This window comes from Xiphophorus couchianus, chromosome 16 (assembly GCF_001444195.1).
Source record: "Xiphophorus couchianus chromosome 16, X_couchianus-1.0, whole genome shotgun sequence".
Classification (NCBI taxonomy): Eukaryota; Metazoa; Chordata; class Actinopteri; order Cyprinodontiformes; family Poeciliidae; genus Xiphophorus; species Xiphophorus couchianus.
In genome coordinates this window covers 4,968,592-4,987,935 of record NC_040243.1, presented here as the reverse complement: position 1 = coordinate 4,987,935, position 19,344 = coordinate 4,968,592, and the positions used below count along the sequence as shown (strand labels likewise).

Genomic DNA, 19,344 nt, shown 5'->3' with positions numbered 1-19,344 from the left:
ATTAAGTGTCCACTTGGATATATTTTAGGAGCTGCTGCTCCACTCATGGAGACCCAAGATCCAGGCCCAGATGTAAAGGAGATCCAGAGGTGGAGCCGAGGCCAAAGCCGGAGCCAGACGCTATGGGATGCGTTCTGGGAGCCGAGACCTGTGGGGGCCAAACCGGTCCATGACTGAGAGGTCTGCACCAAGCAGAGGACCAGGCCGAGGGCGCACATGCCGGCGTATCAGGACTTGGGCTGCCGCCCATCATCCCCTAAACAATCATTTTTAATAAATGCCTCTGAAGGGCTTAAAAATAATTCTGGTTGTCATGTCCTTCCTATTTTTTGTTGCGGCCATCTGAGCCGGGCCGTAACAGAGACCTTAGTGTGTTTATTATGGCCTTCCCTACAAATACGAATGTTTTGAAATCGAGGTTTTCTCTTCATTTCGCAGCCCCTGGATTTAAGCAAACAGGAAAACCGGGATTTGTTAAAAAGTAATTGGTGTCAGTGGGATTTCTTTAAGCTATTTCAGGGAGTTCACAGTAGTTTACAAAAGAAATAAATGTGCTTTCTTTTTGTTATTCCAAATCTCAATAAATCAAAGAAAATACTTGTTTAGAAGGTGTCACCTGACTGCACCAATACAAAATGTGTAATAAAAGTGGACTAGTTACAGTTTAGGCTAACGAGGTCTGCCAGGACCTGAACTGTAAGAAAAGAGAGCGTAAAATGCTACCCTCTGCTGGTTATGATGCAAGAAATATACTGAAGATAAAGTTCTGGTTTCATACCAACAATTCCCATCCACCATAACTTTATTCATTATTGCTCCGACTGTAGATAAGGACAAGTTTAGGGTAAGTAGCATTTCCTTGATTCAGTCAGAAAATGGTTTCAGTCTAAGTAGTCTTTTGGATTATATGTTTATGTATACTGTATAATTGGATCTTTTTCAAAGTATATTGACTTATGAATTAGCGCTACATGAGTAAACTGAATTAAATAATTTTTTTAGTGTGGAGTAATTGTCTCCTACTAAATTTTACCTAAATAGTTGGATTTTCATAAATTATCCATTGTAAGATTATGTTGCAGCAGTAAGATGTATTTATTCAGCTTTGAATGTCTGACCATTATCCTGTTTTTATATTTTTACTTATGTTGTTACTTTTTATGTGCTACATATTTAAATGTTCTTTTATGGTTTTGTGTGATGTACTTGGTGTTCTATTTGTAATTTTACTTGATTTCTTTTAAAGTGTCGGTGTTTAGTAAAGTGTTATACAAATAAAATATATTATTCCAAGGAATTTAGTGGAGGTTTTCCATGGAAAAACATAATTGTGGTGGGAAATGCAATGATAAAACCAGCTATATATCCTTTAACTTTTTGAAAACTTTCTTGAAAATATTCAGATTTCATACCCATTTAAAACATATAGACAATAACAGAGCTTATCTGTAATCAGCCTTGAGACTCAGGCTGAAAGTCTTTGTATTTTCATAAAACACTGGCTCCAAACAGAAGACGTTTAAATGTACAAACACCTTCCAACAAAGAGCATATACTGCAGACTAGACACATTTTGTCATCCAACTTCCTCTCCCTCTTAAACATTAAATAGGACACTTAAGCTGCTTCTCCTTCCTTGGAACAACAAAGCAGCTGAGGATTAACCTGAATCTGCTACAGTGAGCCAGACGTAGTGCAGGACTCAGAGCGTGAGGAGGAAATCCCTCCACAAGAGCATGTTAGTCACAGTGAGGCTCCACCCTGATGCAGACAGGACTGAGTAAATGCCTCTCCATCAACGAACCCCTGGAAGGGACAGTCAGGGGACACATCACTGCATTACATGAGAAGAAAGAAAATACAAGAAAACCAACAAGAAATACCAGCAGGCAGGCAACAAAACGGCTTTAATGCTGCACAATTACCAGAACAATCTTCTGTCTGTCATATAAGCAAAGATGATGTAGTGAAATTTCTTGAAGTGAAGTCATAAATCAGTGATACACAAGTCTATCCTGGAATGTTAACTAAATTAAATACAGGCGTTATTGTCTTACTAAAAAGAAAAAACGTAAACATAAAATATACATATTTAGTTTCAAGTTCTTTGAAAAGTGATTTTTAGGATTGCGATGTCAGAAAAACAGGAAAGTTGATGTCAAAAGCTGTAGGCGTCCTCCTGTATCTCTCCCAGCAGTTCGTCCAGGTCGTCATCTGCAAACAAACAGCAGACACAGCACTGCAACAATGTTTTCTGGAATTAAATAATTAGAGGAAAGGGGGGAAAAAAAAGTTTTTCATGTCTCCTCATATAGTGCAGCAACTGCTGTTAAAGATGAGCACTGATATTTTGGCTTGAAGGTTGTGACATTCAAAGGTTAATGAATGTACAGTACCTTCTCACACAAATGCTGTTTTACAGACAGCAACATATGAAGTGGTTGCGATGAAACGGCCACATGCGTGAGCCTGCAGGCATGAGCTGGAGGGCAGAAAAATACCTGACAACAGAACAAATTCTGTACACCTGAATCCACACCGAAATGAAACCTATGAAACCTGCAGGCTGTGCATAGATGAGGAGAAGCAACCAGCTTCTAAACATCCAGGTTTAGCTTAATTATTGGAGCAATGCAGGTAAATTACTCACCTTATACCTGGAAATCCAGCAAATTACTTAGGGCTGCACAATACATTTCTCATATATGATCAATATTGGATTAATGTTGCAAAGGTTTGAAGTATAAAAGCTGTTGCCCATTTATACCAAGCATCAATGTCTTTGCATACAGATGTAACATTCAGCATGATGGATGTTACATCTGTAACATCATGAAGTGTTGGTACCTTTTAGGAGCAGCACAAATATATTTCTTAGGGCTGGAACTGTAATGTGTTAATTTTGAAGAATAGCATAGATTTTAACGTTTACAAAATGTTTAATGGAATTAATCACATTTTATGTTTTTCCTCAACAAAAATCCAGAGGAAGAAACTTTGTATTGTGTTTCTCACCAGCTGAGGTTATAGCAGGAAATAAGATTAGCTAGCATAACTGCGAGGACGATACACAGCTCTACATTACGATGAATCCGTCCAATCACTGGACAGATGCTTAGAGCAGATAAATGTGTGGATGTAACTTTCTCCAACTGAACAGAAACAAAACTGATGTTATTGTCTTTGGACCTAAAGAGGCATGACCTAGAGTAGGGGTCTCAAACTCCAGTCCTCGAGGGCCGCAGACCTACAGTTTTTAGATGTGCCACAGGTACAAAACACTGGAATGAAATGGCTTAATCACCTCCTCCTTGTGTAGATCAGTTCTCCCAGCCTTGCTAATGACCTAATTATTCTATTCAGGTGTGGTGCAGCAGAGGCACATCTAAAAGTTGCAGGACTGCGGCCCTCGAGGACTGGAGTTTGAGACCCCTGACCTAGAGTCAAAGCACAGCTTCAGTTATTACAGCTGGAAACCAGCGATCAGGCCCGAAATCTGGATCTAAACACTCAGAGTCACATAAAGACAGTTACAAAGTTGGCCTTCTGACACCTGAAGAACATTTTCAGGATTGGAGGACAAAATCTCAGCAAGATCTCATCCGTCCGTTTATCTTTAGTCGCACTGATTACTGCAACAGTGTCTTTACAGGTCTGATTTTAAAAAATCAATCAGATCCAGAATGCTGCTGCTGGTTTTCTGACTAAAACCAGGAAGATAGAGCACATCACCCAGTTCTGAAGTTCCTACACTGGCTTCCTGCAGCTCAGAGAAAAAACTTTAAAGTAGCACACCAAAGTAACTTTTTGTCTTTAGTTGTTGGTGACCTAGAGAATCATGTTTAGGCAGAAATTTCTGTTTTTCACCCATAACTCAGAGTTTTATAATCCGTGCCCAACCTTCGTCCCAGACTTGTTCCTGTTGTGCTGGATTCCTGCTGCCGTTAACCGATGTGTTCCCCTGACTGAGCCTTAGCACTCGAGGAGCCTCGCCTCCCTCTGCGCATCCTTTTTCGCGCCTCTTGTCCTTTTTCCCTTCGTCATCCTCTTCGTCAAACTCCAGCTGCATCCGAGACACCGGGTCCCGAGAGACGCCTGGAGCCGGGGTCGGTGACGACACCGTTGGCTCCTGTAGGAGGCGGACAAACGGGGTTTGTGAGGAAGGTTTTAAAACAACATTTTATGGGTTTGCTGTGGTTCCCAACTCCAGCTTATGCTCACCAAGACAAACGGAGGGAGCTGAGTGGACAAACAGACCCCATCAGGAGAGTAGATCCGCAGCAGGTTGTTGGGCGTCACATTCAGGTAGTGGTTGCGATGGGATGGAGAAAAAACACCCACCTGTTCACCAAAAGAAAGCCAAACTGATTATTAATAGCTGCGATCAGTTTCAGGTCAGGCATATGAAGCGTTTTCTAACGAGTCTCACCTGCTTGAGGAGCAGCACAGTTCCGGCTTTTAACTCCTCACATCTTTCTTCTAAGAGACGCCGATGCACCGTTCCCTGAATCTCCCCTTTAACCACAAATCATAAAAGATCAAAAGAAGTTTATGATCAAAAAAAGAGGAAAATGTGCTGCCGTTGCTTTGATAGAGGCAGCAGCTTTAAATCAAACAAAGAAATTATTAAATAAATGGAGGAATTTCAAATGCAATCATCTCCAATTTGTAAAGCAAAGCTTACACTCAGATTTTTTCTTCAAACAAAATGCTGTTAGTTGAAGTGTTTACATTCACAACTAGTGACAATTTTGTCATAACTATCAAATTGGAGGGTGGAATCAGATTTGAACTAAATATATCAAAGATCAGAGCTGATCAAGAGAAAATTAGCTAAATCTGAACACAGGTCTTTTTTTAAATTCACCAATTAGTGCGTATGCAACAAACAAACATTACAAACTGGCAAAAAGCAAGAAGGGGTATTGATCTACAAAATAATTAACCAGATAACAGAATGAGTAGCAGCAATAAAACAAAAAACAAAAAATCAGGAAGTATATTAAAATAAATACGTTGAAAACAAAAACAAAACACAGATCATCATGAATTAGTGTCACAACAAAAATTAAATTGACAAACATGTGGATTAGAATACGCTTTTCTCTTTTAATCTTTTAACAATAATTTTCATTATTTTTCTGTTCTCTGATTTAAATAGCGTCAGAGATATATTTGGGAAGAAGTGGACAACAAATGGAGGAAAAGAAAGCAAACAAGTAGAAATAAACGTATATGCCAGAATAAAGAATAAATAAAGTATAACTAAAAAAAACACACACTAGTGGCATTAAAAGAGACAATTGAAATGCTTTTTATGTGTCCTTAAAGACCTATTCTATTAATTTAAAATGTACTTGTTGTTTAGCCAGACCTCAGCTTTTCTCTTTCCTGTGGTATTTGTTAAATGCCACAGTGATGAGAAACTTCTGGTTTCAACTGTAAAGATGTAAATCAGATGTAAAAAGATAAGAGAGCTGCAAGAAGAAAAAATAATATGCAAAATAAATCTATTCTACTGTTCTGATACTTATTCAGCCACACAAGCACAACACAAATATTAAACTTTAGAAATAGGGATAAATTTAGGGGGGATAAAAAGAAAATTTCATGCATTAAGACAAAAAAGTTCAGAAAAACAGTCTGACAAATTGTTTCTGGCCTTTACAATAAGTGCTGCTGACGGCTTTTCACAGCGGGACATTTTCAATTGAACAGTTGCTCTAAAATGAGGATTTTATTAGAAAACAGGCTTGTGGAAATACCTTTCTGAAACACTTCAGCTCCTCAATGACTGAGAATTACAGCCTAGATGCATAGATACAACATATCCAGCAGACTGAGGTGAGAGACGGGATCACAGTGTGGAGAACAGAAATAAGAAGGAGCAGCTGCTCTCCTGCTGGGAAAGCTCAGGAAGATTTGCTTTTTCACCAGCTGATCTATCTCAGATTTTACTTTTCTTGGCTGCTGGGTGGAAAATCTCAGCAAAGATCCAGAGCAAGTGGGGTGGACATTTGGATTTCCTCTAGCCACCCTGAAGAAAGTGTTTTACAGCACTTCAGGAATGACAAGACTATACTTTAAATATCACCTCTAGAGAAAAATAACAGCAGGAAAAGAAAAATCTGCCATAGACTCCCAACTATGCATTAGCGCTAAAAAGTGCGGTGATTTGTTGATTTTACGTGAATTCCCACAATAATTCTCAAGAAACTGGAGGGACGGTGTTGGATTGATATAATTTGGTGAAAACGCATAAAAACTGCACGGATTTGATTGATAGCAATATTTAATCACACTTGGTGTTCAGTCTAGAATCTAGATGGCCACATAAAAAGCTACGGTGGGCCGGATTTGGCCCACGAGCCTCGAGTTTGGCATGTGCTGCAGATAATCAATAAAGGAATGCTGTGTTATTGCATTTTAGGCAGTAAAATGCTTCTCTTATTTTAAAAGAAATTCATATGTTTATTCGCATCTTTAAATGTATTTCTAACATTGTTTAAAAGTGGCTTAGGTAGTTAAATAAAACAATCTACAGAATGTGCCAATTTCTATCAGATTAATCATCAGAATAATCGTCATTTGCAGCCCTACTCTAAATTTCTTTTAGCCTACTTCATGTTGTCATGCCGGTACTACCTGAGGATTTCTTGCTTTTATGGGTCTGGATGTAATCGGGCCTCAGTTAATCCATGAAGTAATAATTTCAAAATTGCATTTTGTTTTTACCTGGGTTAATTTGTCTGATATTAAAATATAAAAACAAAATTTAAGCGTGTCAAAACAAAGCAAAGATCTGAAAAAAAAATACTTTCTCAACATTTTTCTCATATTTTAACTTCATTGATCTACACAAGCTGTTACTTTCCACTTCCACAATGATACTTTGTGCAGCTGAAGGCGCCGAGATGTTATTTAGTTAAAAACTGAGAATTACAATCCTACTATTAGAAATCAGATTGTAGGAGTGAGAAAATGTTGCGGCTCTTCTGGAAACAAGCTGCAGAGCTTCCAGTGGGCGGGAGGCTCATTACGGAGAGGAACAGTCACTCTTGGTGTCAGAAGCACCTAATACCCACCCACCACCGACGCCGGTCCACTATAACTGAATCACTAATAGGCACTTAAGTCTAGAGCTGAAAAACATCCACTCCTGCTGATAATCAGCTCCACCGTATGCGGCAGCGCTCAGGAGCCCATGGCAACAGACTCTGCGTTGGATCAGAGGAAGGAGTTGGACGGAGCAGGAGAGGGGACAAGTTCAGGACATTAGGAAGCTTCCTGCTCCAGACATGGGACACATGTGGACTGGCCTGCATGTGCCCTGCATGCATGAGTGTGTGTGCAGCCACGCTTGTTATAGCAGCTGAACTTTTGCTGCCAATGCCACGTGGAGCGAGGCCAATGCTCCAAGAGAAAATGTCAAAAGTGGGGGGAAAAAAGAAGAAAAAACATCTCGCTGCTCTCTCTGTGGGTTGAAATCTCTTCTCTCTTTCTTTTAAACCGGAATGAGTGTTTTTCAGTGTTTCTCCAGATTCAACAACACCCAAAATAACATGTTTCACATTTCATATAAACTCCTGATACGATTTATAATGTGTTTGGTAACACTTTATTTGAAGTAATGTTATAAGACTAACATTACAGACTTATACCTTACATAACGGTCATAAACATGAAGGAGTCTTCATGAATGCTTACAACTTTGTCATGAAGTGTCATTTGGAACATAATGACACATTTAATGTAACTTTGTATAAACATGTAATTATTTACAAAATAATGATAAGTTGACACTTAATAAACTTGTAATGAAATGTTTAATGCAAATTTTCATTAAAAGGCTCATTGTTTACTAAATGACAGTCAGACACATTCATGAAAACTCCTTCATGTTTGTAACAGGTGTTCTATCATGTTTATGATATGATATATATTTCCATGCGTTTTACCTGTTGGGTCTTTAAAAACAGCCTTAGCGTCGGCATTCGTGTGGATGATGCTCTTCAGCAGGACGGCCATGTTGGGCACTTTGTTTCTGGGTAGTTGTTTTAGAGCAGCCTGATTGGACAAGAAGAAAAATCAAACATTTTAACTTTCTTTTTCCTTAAGACTTTAAAAAGAAGGCAGGTTAATGTTTCCTGTTCCCATACTGTAAATATTGCATGTTGCATGTGTGTTGTACAACCCTAAAAAGGCTTTTAGAAACCAGGATAATTCAAATTTTAGTTATGTTTAGTTTATAATTTATCGTCGTGATAATAAATTCCAGTTAAGAATGTTTAAAACTGTTTGCAATGTCAGGGATTGTTAGTTTTATTATTTTATTCACTGTTTGTTCAAAGAAACCATTAATAAATTTGAAGATAAGTGTAGCATATCTGTAAAGGTTACATAAGATTAAATCCAGTTTATAAAAAAATAAATTTAAAAAATCGCATTTATTTGTGACTTGTGTCCAAAAGAAGCTTGTCAGAAACAAGAATGTTTTTACAGAGCAGTATTAGTGTTTGTGGGGCTATAATTGCTGTAAAACACAGCAGCAGTCATGTAATTTCCATAATAAACAGTTAAAGCTTTTAACAACTGATTATGTAGGATTGGGGATTTATTGCATAGTTTATTATTTATTGTGGAAAATGTATAAGAATTTTAATTTATTGCAATCATGATAGATTTCAGTTACTGACAATAAATAAAAAATGATCAGAAATTTTATTTGTGCTGTTTTTCTTACAGTTTGCTCCAGGAGAGAATCAATAAATATCAATAAATTTGAAAATATGAGTGTGCAGTTTAGAATAAAATAAATCACACTTTTTTCAGTAAACAGTGCAAATGGGAATATTTTTTGAGAGAAATATTTATGTTTTTGCGCTATGAATGCTGTGTCATGCAGTCACAGACTAAAAAATAATGAATAGAGTTTTTTAGTACCACAAAATATTTCAACAGTCTACATTGCCCATAAGTAACATTATAATTCTCATTATGCAACTATATCTTAATATCTGTTAGATTAAATGGCATCAAAGTTCATGCTATTTGTTAAGATATAAAAAGCGAGAGCAGATTTCTCACCATCTCATCTGCCGATTAATTAAAGTAGCTGAAATTATTTTGAGTCTGCGTTCTCGTAATTCCTTTCCTTGATCAGAGCTAAGACACATTTGTAAGTTCAGAAGCGTGTGATTGATTTGACTCAACATTTCCTCACGCTGCAGCTTTCAGGTGCTGCTGCGGCTTTATTTACTTCATATTTACGCTGAGAGGTTTTGTCAGTGTGACAAATTGTTTGCAAGGAAAACCGTCCCTTTAATTCCTCCTGCTTTCATCTCCTTAAGAGTGAGCATCTTAATCACCTCGGCCTTAAATATCACTGCTTTCACTGTTGATTCATTAACACAAACAGCAGCTATAAGGATGTCCTGATATAAATTCGCAGATCTGAGCAGGATTTACCGCTGGGATGATCCTCTCTTTCCACTTCATTAGATGAAACAAGCTCAAGCTGAGCGCTAATTTGCTCAGTGATGCAAACACAGATTTTGGGAAGCTGATATTATTGTGAGGAGCTTAACCTCATCAAGCTCAGCCGGCGTCCTCCCAGTGACTCTGTACTCGCATGCGAACGGCGCACGAAGGCCGCTGCAGAGGCCAACGTGTGCGCTCAGATTCACAGACGCAGCCTCCAGTGGTTTCTACCCACAGAGGGAACAGAGCCGCAGCAGAGTCCCTATTAGTATGACTGATTAGTGATCATACTTTTTATAATCATAAAACACCTCAAGAGCCGCGCCGCCGTTTGTCTTGATTATGCCAATAGACCCCCAGCAGTCACACAGGCTGTTATTATAAGATGATGAATCATTGTTAAAAAGTGCTTGACCTAAATACTCGGCAGCGCTGACAGGAGTCCGCTACCTTTCGGAGCACCATGACGACGCTGTAGGTGTGCAGGAAGCACGACGGATTCCTCTCATCCAGTCCCATCTCAGCCTTCATCGCCGCCCAGGCGCGGCCGCTGAACTCCTCTTCCTCAGACTGTGAGCTGGAACACTGAAACGACAGATGGGACGGCGTCCTTAATGCTGCTACACATTCAGTGCCTTTCAGAAGTATTTGTAAATCTGAAGGTTTTCCAACTTTCAGATGGTGTAGAGGTGCAAAACTGTTAAAGGTGACCTATTATGCTATCATGAACAGGTTAGGATGGGTCTATGGGCAGCTTGGAACATGTTCATTACAGTTTCTTTTGCACAAAATCACTCTTAGATAATAACAGAATGAGCTACTTTAGGGCCTCCTGTCACTTTAAATCCAAATTAGCTGCTGCTGGCCACGCCCTCCAAGTATACAACAGTACATCCTTGAAAAGCAGAAGTGGAGCCTCCTGAACAACCAACAAGATTGCAGCAAGTGGTTTCTGGATGGTATGTTCCAGCAGACATTGTAAAGCACATGGAGCGGTAAAACCAGCTGATCAAATGTGCTTGGAGCTCAGTCTGGGTTGCTAGGTAACGGGTTATGCTTTGCCGGGGTTGCCAGGTGACGAGCAGTGCCTGCTGATTTGTGACTTTACATACCAAAGGATTTTGAAATGGCTCATTTTTCAGACACCAAACAACATTAACTTCTTGCCAAAAATCATTTTATTTTATTATTTTAAGTGCTTGGGCTGTTTCTTTAAGCAGTAAAAACACAAATTGAAGTATAAAAATGTGCAAAAGGTGAATTTTGCACAATATGTTCCCTTCAAAGTGTGGTATGGATTTGTATTTAGCCCAAAATATCAAATATCTCAGTGTGCAAAGGATGGTTAGAAGTTCCACTGTCACCAATTCATTTTATTTGCTAATAATATATTAATTCTTGTTGGCTGAATCTCACTACAGTAAACCCCCAACTGAGGCAGATATTTGTCGCAGATGCTAAAAGAGTTGGAAGCATCAAAATGATAGAAAGAGAGAGAGAAATAAATTGGATTTATCACAACTGATACAGTCAGAAAAAATTCACCAATCAGAATAACTAAAACTGCGATCCAGTTAATCAGTCAGAATCTTAAAACTGTTTCTGTTCAGAACCACTGGCCTGTGGGACTAAAAATAAATTAAGCAAGATTCTTTTTTTGTCTTATTATTATTCTCATTAAACCCTGAAAGCAATAGAACTGAAAAATGTATCCCCTTGGTTTGAGTAAACACAGGACAGCCTTGAAGATAGAGAAAAATTTATATAATAAAAATGCGTAATGACTCAGCAGTGAAACACAAAGCAGCACTCTTAACTTCATTACAGCTAGAGGCCAAAACTGTACATGGAAATGAAATCTGACTAACCAAACAGCCCTGTTCTGCAAACCAGAACCAGGAACTGGACAAGTTAGGAATCGGTTAGAAAAAAAAAAAAAAATTTAAAAAATCAGTTTTGTTTACATCCTCTGTGTTGTAAAGAGGAAGAAAATGTTCTTAATCAGTCAGAGGGGAAGGCCGCCGTCGTGTCGTGCAGAGCGAGGACACAGGCTACCACTAATGATGGGGAAAAACAACAGACCAGCAGCTGTGACAGAGGAGAAAAACAACTTAAAAGCAGCAATTTCCCAGAATGCAATGAAAGCGTGCAGCAGTCATTCAGCGGTTGGCGATAAAGAAAGTTTGACAAACACCCTAAAGGAAAATATATATATCCAAAGAGACACAGACTCTCTGAAGCATATTTTAAATAATTTTGATGCTGAATGCATTTTTGTTGTGGTTATTAATCTATGAGGGAAAACAATAAATGATGCAGATCAAACCCAAGCATGGCAACCCTAAAAACCAAATTTAGAAACAAGTCTGCATTAGTCACCAGAACTCATTTGCTGATTTTAATCCAGGTTATAGCCTGACAGGTTTCCATGGTAAACATGAAACATGAGTTTTCATCCTTAACCACTTTTCCCATTTCTACAAACTCCAATCTTTTATGGTCAAAATTTGTAGCATTTAATATAAAACCAAGTCAAAACATAGAAGTTTATATTTGTAAGGATTCAAAATCTGTAAAAGCCTTATTAGTGCAGCTCTACTCTACAGATTTAAGCAATAAATTACAGCAAAGATTGAAAATCTGATCATGCCCCATTGTAAACACTGACCAAATTATATCTGCTGCAATTACTTCTTTTATTTATAAGGCGCTAAAAAGAACATTAATCCAAAATCAACTTAATTAAATTTCTAAATGGTGTGAGATTTGGGTTTCCTCTAGTGGGAATATTTGCAAGCTGGAGAAAAATGTTTAATTCTGTTAGTTTGAGGGAATAGTTTTCATTTTCTGCAACACGAGTTATTTAAAAGTTGTTTGCTTTTTGTATTGATGTGTCCGGTGGGTTGCCTGTGGGGTTTTCTTTACCTGACTTGGCAGTCGAGCCACAGCCCCATGAGAAGGAGTGTTGGGAACGGAAACCACGATCTCGTCCAGATTCCGCCCCTGAGGCTGAGAGGAGTGACAAAATAAGTCTTTAAAAATACAAGTTATGAAAAACAAAAACAAAAAAATCAGGAAAGGATCCAACCTGCTGAGGCAGCAGTCCTGCAGGACCAGGGAAGCGTCTCGTTTGGGGCTGGTGCGCCTCGGAGCGCTGCCTCTTCCTGGGAAGCTTGCTGGACGCAGACACCAGCTGGACCAGGCGGTTGGTGAGGACCGGTGTGTGCAGAGGATGTGGACTCAAGACGGAGGAGTTCACAGAGGCGGGAGGTCCCGGGGAGACCGTATTAAAGAGACTCCGAGCCTGAGAGGCGGCTTGTGGAGTCATCCACGGCTTCTGTAGCTGCTGAGGATGGCTGGGAGTCCTGGAAAAGCTGCTGGGTGCCGGGGAAACGGCAGGTATCCTGGAAAAGCTGCTGGGTGCCGGGGAAACGGCAGGTATCCTGGAAAAGCTGCTGGGTGCCGGGGAAACGGCAGGTATCCTGGAAAAGCTGCTGGGTGCCGGGGAAACGGCAGGAGTCCTGGAAAAGCTGCTGGGTGCCGGGGAAATGGCAGGTATCCTGGAAAAGCTGCTGGGAGTCTGTGGAGGAGCTGCAGGGAATGAAGTAAGACTGGTACTCGGAGGCTGCAGATGTGCAGAAGAAAGACTCTGTGGAGCTGCAATAGAACTACAGTAGCTAGAAGTGTCCCGCAGGCTCCGAGGAGGAGGCATTTGGATTGTGACATAAGTAGAAGGTCTCAGTGTTTTCACTGAAGACGGAGGCTCAGCTTGCGCAGCCGTAGGAAGTTGCCTTGTTTGGCTGTCACATTCATCCAGGTCTGCCAGGTCAACGTCCCAGTCATCAAAATCATCCTGAGCTGTGCAGGCTGTGTTAGAGGACGCGGAGGACGAGGACATCTGCCTCAACCCCTGAGCAACAGTTTGTGCAGCACCACTGTGCATGGCGCTCCCTGACACCGCGCCATTGCACAGTTCAGCCAGTTTCTCTCCCGTTGGCTGATGGCACGTTTTCTCCTGGTCTCTGTGAGAAACAGAAGAAGCCCGCAGGCTGCAGGATGACACGGCAGCTGCCGCTTTGGATGGCCCTGCCACCGAGCAGGGGCTCCAGTCTGTCCCCAGCACATCCTGGGACAACAGGAAGCAAACTGAGGTCAGCAGATCACCGAATGGAAAAAGGACACTGCGATAATCAGACACATGAATCAGGTGTGTTACCTCATCATCAAAGTCCTCGTCCAGGCTGAACAGGCCTCTCAGTTTGCAGGTCTGTAACAGAGAGTCCAGCGATTTAACGTCTTCAAGCACAAGAAATAACAAGGGACGGGTTTAACAAACGTAAAATATCCACTAGCATTGTTGTTAACTCAGTTAGCTGCTCAGATTGATGGAGCATAACTCACCATGGCAGTCAAGGAATATCACGATAAAAGCCGAGTCTGTTGAGTTCAGATAAATACACCAAACTGAAATCAAATGCCATTCAATAAAGGACAGATAATAAAAGAGTCGTTTTTCTCCCCAACACTTCTTTTTTTTTTACATTACTAAACAGGGTCGACCAGGAGGCAACTTTCCTTCAGTTTGCTGCTTCTTGGTACCCCGCCGATACGTTCGAACACAACGTGCTGACGTAACGATCACTCGCGCGTTCAGTTGACGTCGGTCAAGAGCGTTCTCTGCTCCGTAAGGTAGCGTCGGTTAGCTATAAAAGCTTATCTAACATCTAGAGTAAACATCTAGAGTACTTTCTGTTCATTTTTAAGCGCAAACTTTTAAGAGCACAGAACTTCTGTCAACAAATAATAAATCTGAAAATCCCGTCGTTTCCGAATATAAGGAGCGTAATTTTTTTTTAATTGTTCGGTATTTCGGAATTTCTAATTATTAGGTGTTAGCTTTTTACTTGATGACAATCGTTATTGCTGTCACGTCTTATTTTACTCTTCTTTTATTTATTTTTTCCAGCCCGAAGTAAACAAATGAATAAGTAATAACGGTAAGCTGCTTTATGAATCACTCAGTCCAGCTCATCTAGTCCTCTGTGTGGTGTATTAGATGTCAACATCTGTGCTCTTTGCTTTTTACTGGAGGTAAACGTAAGGCTAATGCTGCCATCTAGTGGTGACATCAAATAGTGCGAGTATCAGTTTGCATTCTGATCTAAAAATATCCAGTGTAGAACTTATTTGAGCAGTTATCTTGTGACTGGGCACAAATGAAGGGCATTTGATTCAGAAGATTTTTTTTTCTTATGAGCTTAACTTGAAACAGAAATGGGTTCAGTTTTTGTAAATTGCTTTATATTTGTTTGGATTCCATAGAAACTTGAGGCACTTCCATCAGAGGGTGAGTGAAAGCTCTTTGCTGACATTTCTATAAGCAATACTGCTAATTTCTTATACACACGAGGTTTGAATAAAGTTAATATCTTCTGTTTGCTTGCCATGATCTCATTGGTTTTACTTTATGGGATTGATTGTAGGGTGTTATGTCCAAGGACACATTTCCATTCTCCTCTACCTCACTACGCTCTCTCAGACTGGAGCAGGAGGTCCAGGACTGGGAGGATGAACGGCGAGCTTTGGCTCATAAGAGAGCCATGATCCGGCCTCCGCTGCCTCGGGCCCCCAGACTCCCTCCCAGGCAGCAGCGGCTCCAAGAGGTCAGAGCCCCTCCACCCCAGATCCACTGCAGAGACACCAGCATCCACAACACCTTCATGTGCGGAGACATAAAGGGAGTCTACGCTGTGCTGAAAGATCCTGCAATGGTCAATGCCCTGATGGAGACGGTGCATGAGGAGATGGTGTGGGCTCCAGAAATGGGTATGCCCCAGAGATTTTAGTTTATATTGTTAATTTAAGTGCTAGCAGTGCCAGTAACGCTGCTGCTTTCATCAGGCATGTGGACGCTGAGCTCCAAGGTGAAACAAACATCGGCCTTACGCCTGGCTGCCAGCCGGGGTCACACGGCGTGTGTGGAGGAGCTGCTGTTTCGTGGTGCTGAGGTGAACGCCAACCCTGGAGGCAACACGGCACTCCACGACGCCTGCATAGGCGGCCACCCTGTCTGCGTCCAGCTGCTGCTCTCCCATGGAGCAGATCCTGAAGTGCTGGCAGCAGATGGCAGTGCTCCTCTTCACCTCTGTACCTCTGCCCAGTCATTCCAGTGAGTGGTCAAACCGTTTATACTGTAAATCACATGCATCAAACTCAAGGCCTAGGGACTAAATCTGGCCCACCGAAGCTGTTTATGTGACCCTTTAGACTCCAAAGTACATCAATTAATCCCTTCAGCTTGTCACACAAAATCTACATATCCCCACATTTTCTTCTGAATTTTACTGCAAAAATTGCTTAAAATTGGCCAAAAACGTTGGTCAGCCTTACTTGATGTCAAGTTTTAGTCTGTGACTGATACGGCAATTGGTAAAAAGTCACATTTAACATAATAGATTAGCGCAAATATCACAAACATTCCTTACAAATATTTTTAAATTAGCACTGCAAAATCTGTGATTTTTACTGCAAAAAAAAAAAAAAAACATTTACAAAATCCTGGATGGACTGACCAGTGTGAAAAGATGTTCAATATGTAATTTTAAGAAGCGCTTATTGAATACTGAAACAAACAGCTATTTATTGACATTTTAACAGCTTAGTGGGTTTTATTAATACGTTCCTGCACAACCGCCCCTTTAAGAACGTTCAGATTTTTTATATGGCCCAGAATGAGTTTGATATCCCTGCTGTAAATCATTAGCTAACCTGTTTATGCTTAGAAATCAGTAAGGCACACACCTTTTCAAAAGCTGTATGATTGTATGTGATTATGTACTTACATAAAATGCACTTTATTTGATACTAGTGCCACTCTATAGACTGCCACCTAGTGGACAGCTAATGTAAATAAAAAGTAAAGCGACCTTTATAGTTTGAAATATATCGTCAACAGAACTGTGGGAAATTAATTATGCAAGGAAGTCTGGGAAAAAGTATGTTTTTGTGATTGGACTGTAAATTATAGTTTCCTTTTAACCTAAATATATACAGATGCTGTTAAATCTACACACCTGTAAAAAATATATATTTTTTAGATAAAATCTGATACTTAAGTGAAAATCAAAATTATTCATATGTGAAGTACGTAAAGTTTAAATGGTGAAGTAATGAAATTGATTCACATCTAATAAATTTTAGTTATGAATGTGAGGAAATTTGAGAATTTTTGGAAAGTTTTGACTTCATAACTTTTTATCAAATCAAGATGTGGGATACTGATCCCAAGAAGATTGAACGCCGAAATTGAATCAAAGAAAATATGTTTACTGTTGTGCAGATTTCTTGTTTACTTTCCCCTAACATATTTGATTGTTTTTAAGTTGAATTGCACAGGATGTGTGTCAGTTATGCAGGGGGAAGTTTTAAAGTGATTTATGGTCTCATATTTTTATACCATATAAAAACAGGAGCATGTAAACATGTATGTCCAAATATGGCATCACTTTTGTGTCTGATGTTAAGAAAAACTCTAATGCATAGATAATCAGGATTTGACTGTTTCCCAGCTGTGCTGAGCTGCTTTTAGAAGGAGGCGCAGACATCAACGTGCGGAGCCGGGAGTCGAGGCTCACCCCTCTGCATGTGGCTGCTCAGCGAGGCCTGGAGGAGCACGTCCAGCTCTTCCTCAGCCACGGCGCCGATGTTTTAGCCACCAATCGAGAGGGGGAGACCCCCCTGAATGCTGCTTGCTCTGGAGCCGAGAGGCCGTCCGAAGCTGGGAGATACCTCCGTGTGAGCCAGAAGCTGCTGGATGCAGGAGCTAATCCCCAAACTGCAGGCAGGAAGCAACACACCCCGCTGCATAACGCCTGCGCAAACTGCTGCTGCAGGATTGTAGACGTCCTCCTGCAGCATGGAGCGAAGGCTGATGTTGAGAACTGTGCAGGATACACACCAATGGATTGTCTGCTGCAGGTACCAGACTGTTTGCATAACAGCAGGGATGAGATAGATACTAATTTTAAGGCAGAAAGCAGCATAAGCACTGTTTTTGTTGTTGTTTTTTAAGGTTGTGGAAGATTACCCAACTCAGCAATCTGAAGCTATAGCACGATCCCTTCTGAACTATGGAGCAAAACCTGTTTCACCAAAGGTTTAACCGACACTGAGCTGATATACACACAAATATGCATCTCTGCTTTTTATTTTCATGAAAAACTAAATAAAAATTTAGACCTTTGCTTGTGATTCTTAAAAACTCTCAAATCATCTTTTATTCCTTCAGATTGAAGACTGACAGTTCTCCAAACTCCAAACTTTCTGAGTCTACTGCTTCATCAGTTTCCTTTTTTGGATTATATTATGAAACTCTAAAACCAGTTTTGTGTCCATATATTACAGATAAATTAACAAATAACTTATTTTAAGTTGTTAAAACTTTATTGGCAACCCTGCTTTTTTAAAACACCAAAGCAAAAACCACATTATGATCCAACTGGTGCTAATTGTTGGAGGCTGTGTGGCATTCAGGGGTGGACCATTGGTATGTTTTTGGGAATGCCCAAAAGTTTCTGCCTCTTAGAGCAACCCTTCCCAAGCATCTCCCCATCTCAGCTCCTTCAGACTAGCCAGCCGCAACTGCGCATCTGCTTATTATACCAGCTACTTCTTTCTGCAACGCTGGTTAAAACATTGTTTAAGGGTTAATAGAGGAGCCATGTTGTGATGACTTCCTGAGGGCAGAGTTTCAGAAAGAGCAGGAGATTCTTAAAGAGACAGATTCCCAATTTCAAGGCGATAAATTATTAAATCAAATTTCCTTTAAGTCATATTTGATATCTACAGTATTTCTATAGCATCTCAAGGTAACATAGTTACTTGATTGTGCTGTAAAATGACAATGTGACTGGAAAATACGTAATTCTGCCCCTTTAAGTTGTAAATTTATTTCTGAAAAAATAAAGAATTAAAAAAGCTTTACAAAGAAACAGATTGTTCCCCTTATTTGGCTGACTAAAAAAAAATTCCATATTTACAGAAATAAATAGGGTTTATTTACCTCCTCTGGTGCTGTGTCAGGTTTATGAATTAACTGAACTTTGATCCGTTCCAGATGCTGAAACAGCTGGCCTTGTATCCTGATGTTCTGGGCGTGATGCTGAACTCGTATACATCCATCCCGCCCTGTGATTGGTCAGACTCCCTGCCTCCTGACACGGTGAGCTCTCTGAGGTGTTAAATCCGCTCTCTTGTCGTTTGCTCTCATGTCTCTGTTTCTGCCTGCAGCTTTCCCAGGAGCACCTGTTGTTTCTCCGCTCGCTGCGTCAGAGGAGCACTCAGCCTCGATCCTTGCAGCATCTCTGCCGTTGTGCTGTGCGTCAGCATTTAGGAGCCCGCTGTCACTCAGCTGTATGTGAGCTGAACCTTCCTGGCTCTGTGAGGGAATATCTGCTGCTGTGTGACAACAAGACACTCCAATAAATATTGATGTCATATCATCTTAAAACTTATTACTATTGATTCTAAATCCAAATTGTCACACGCAGGCTGCTTGGTAGTGCAGTGGATAACACTGATTCCTCAAAATGTAAATTATTCTTTAGTTCTTATAAGAGATGCTGCCTGAAAAGTTGGAGTTGGTCACACTAGGTCACGTGTCAAACTCAAGGCCACAGCTTTTTTTTTTGTGGCCCTTTAGATTCTAGATTAAACACTAAATCTGCTTAAATATCATGTTATCAATCAAATCAGTGCAGTTTTTATCTGTTTACTGCCAAATTATATCGATCACTCCCTCCAGTTTCTTGAGAATTATCATGGAAATTCACGCAAAATCAACAAATCCCTGCACTTTTTTGCGCC

At 40.2% G+C, this 19,344-nt stretch overlaps 2 protein-coding genes across 5 annotated transcripts; one reads left to right on the top strand and one right to left on the bottom strand.

Moving 5' to 3' along the window:
* Positions 1-1,880: 1,880 nt before the first annotated feature.
* Positions 1,881-14,102, bottom strand: hrob (homologous recombination factor with OB-fold). The gene is made up of 10 exons (XM_028043127.1): positions 13,882-14,102; positions 13,697-13,747; positions 12,569-13,606; positions 12,406-12,489; positions 9,931-10,065; positions 7,959-8,067; positions 4,430-4,515; positions 4,222-4,341; positions 3,901-4,129; positions 1,881-2,214 (listed from the first exon to the last, which is right to left on the bottom strand). The coding sequence occupies exons 1-10, from the start codon at positions 13,882-13,884 to the stop codon at positions 2,159-2,161; spliced, it is 1,911 nt and encodes a 636-aa protein (XP_027898928.1). The 5' UTR covers positions 13,885-14,102; the 3' UTR covers positions 1,881-2,158.
* A 105-nt stretch (positions 14,103-14,207) lies between these two features.
* On the top strand, positions 14,208-18,988 carry asb16 (ankyrin repeat and SOCS box containing 16). Of its 4 annotated transcripts, none has more exons than XM_028043131.1 (8): positions 14,208-14,477; positions 14,803-14,827; positions 15,020-15,306; positions 15,382-15,649; positions 17,049-17,457; positions 17,552-17,635; positions 18,596-18,700; positions 18,769-18,988. In XM_028043131.1, the coding sequence occupies exons 3-8, from the start codon at positions 15,081-15,083 to the stop codon at positions 18,961-18,963; spliced, it is 1,287 nt and encodes a 428-aa protein (XP_027898932.1). In that variant the 5' UTR covers positions 14,208-14,477; positions 14,803-14,827; positions 15,020-15,080; the 3' UTR covers positions 18,964-18,988. The 4 variants fall into 4 exon arrangements, with proteins under 4 accessions (XP_027898932.1, XP_027898930.1, XP_027898929.1 ...); XM_028043129.1 differs by having other exon boundaries at positions 14,964-15,306; XM_028043128.1 differs by lacking the exon at positions 14,208-14,477 and having other exon boundaries at positions 14,504-14,827; positions 14,964-15,306.
* The last annotated feature ends 356 nt before the right edge of the window (positions 18,989-19,344 follow it).

What these genes read in the sequence shown, in the direction of transcription:
- hrob (XM_028043127.1), bottom strand. An exon ending in CAGGACTGCTGCCTCAGCAG is followed by an intron (nt 12,490 to 12,568) that starts GTTGGATCCTTT and finishes CACTCCTCTCAG; the next exon opens with CCTCAGGGGCGGAATCTGGA. An exon ending in TGTTTTTAAAGACCCAACAG is followed by an intron (nt 4,516 to 7,958) that starts GTAAAACGCATG and finishes TTGTGGTTAAAG; the next exon opens with GGGAGATTCAGGGAACGGTG.
- asb16 (XM_028043129.1), top strand. Translation starts at nt 14,970, where the DNA reads ATGTCCAAGGACACATTTCCATTCTCCTCTACCTCACTACGCTCTCTC. An exon ending in ACCTCTGCCCAGTCATTCCA is followed by an intron (nt 15,650 to 17,048) that starts GTGAGTGGTCAA and finishes ACTGTTTCCCAG; the next exon opens with CTGTGCTGAGCTGCTTTTAG. An exon ending in ACTCCCTGCCTCCTGACACG is followed by an intron (nt 18,701 to 18,768) that starts GTGAGCTCTCTG and finishes TTCTGCCTGCAG; the next exon opens with CTTTCCCAGGAGCACCTGTT.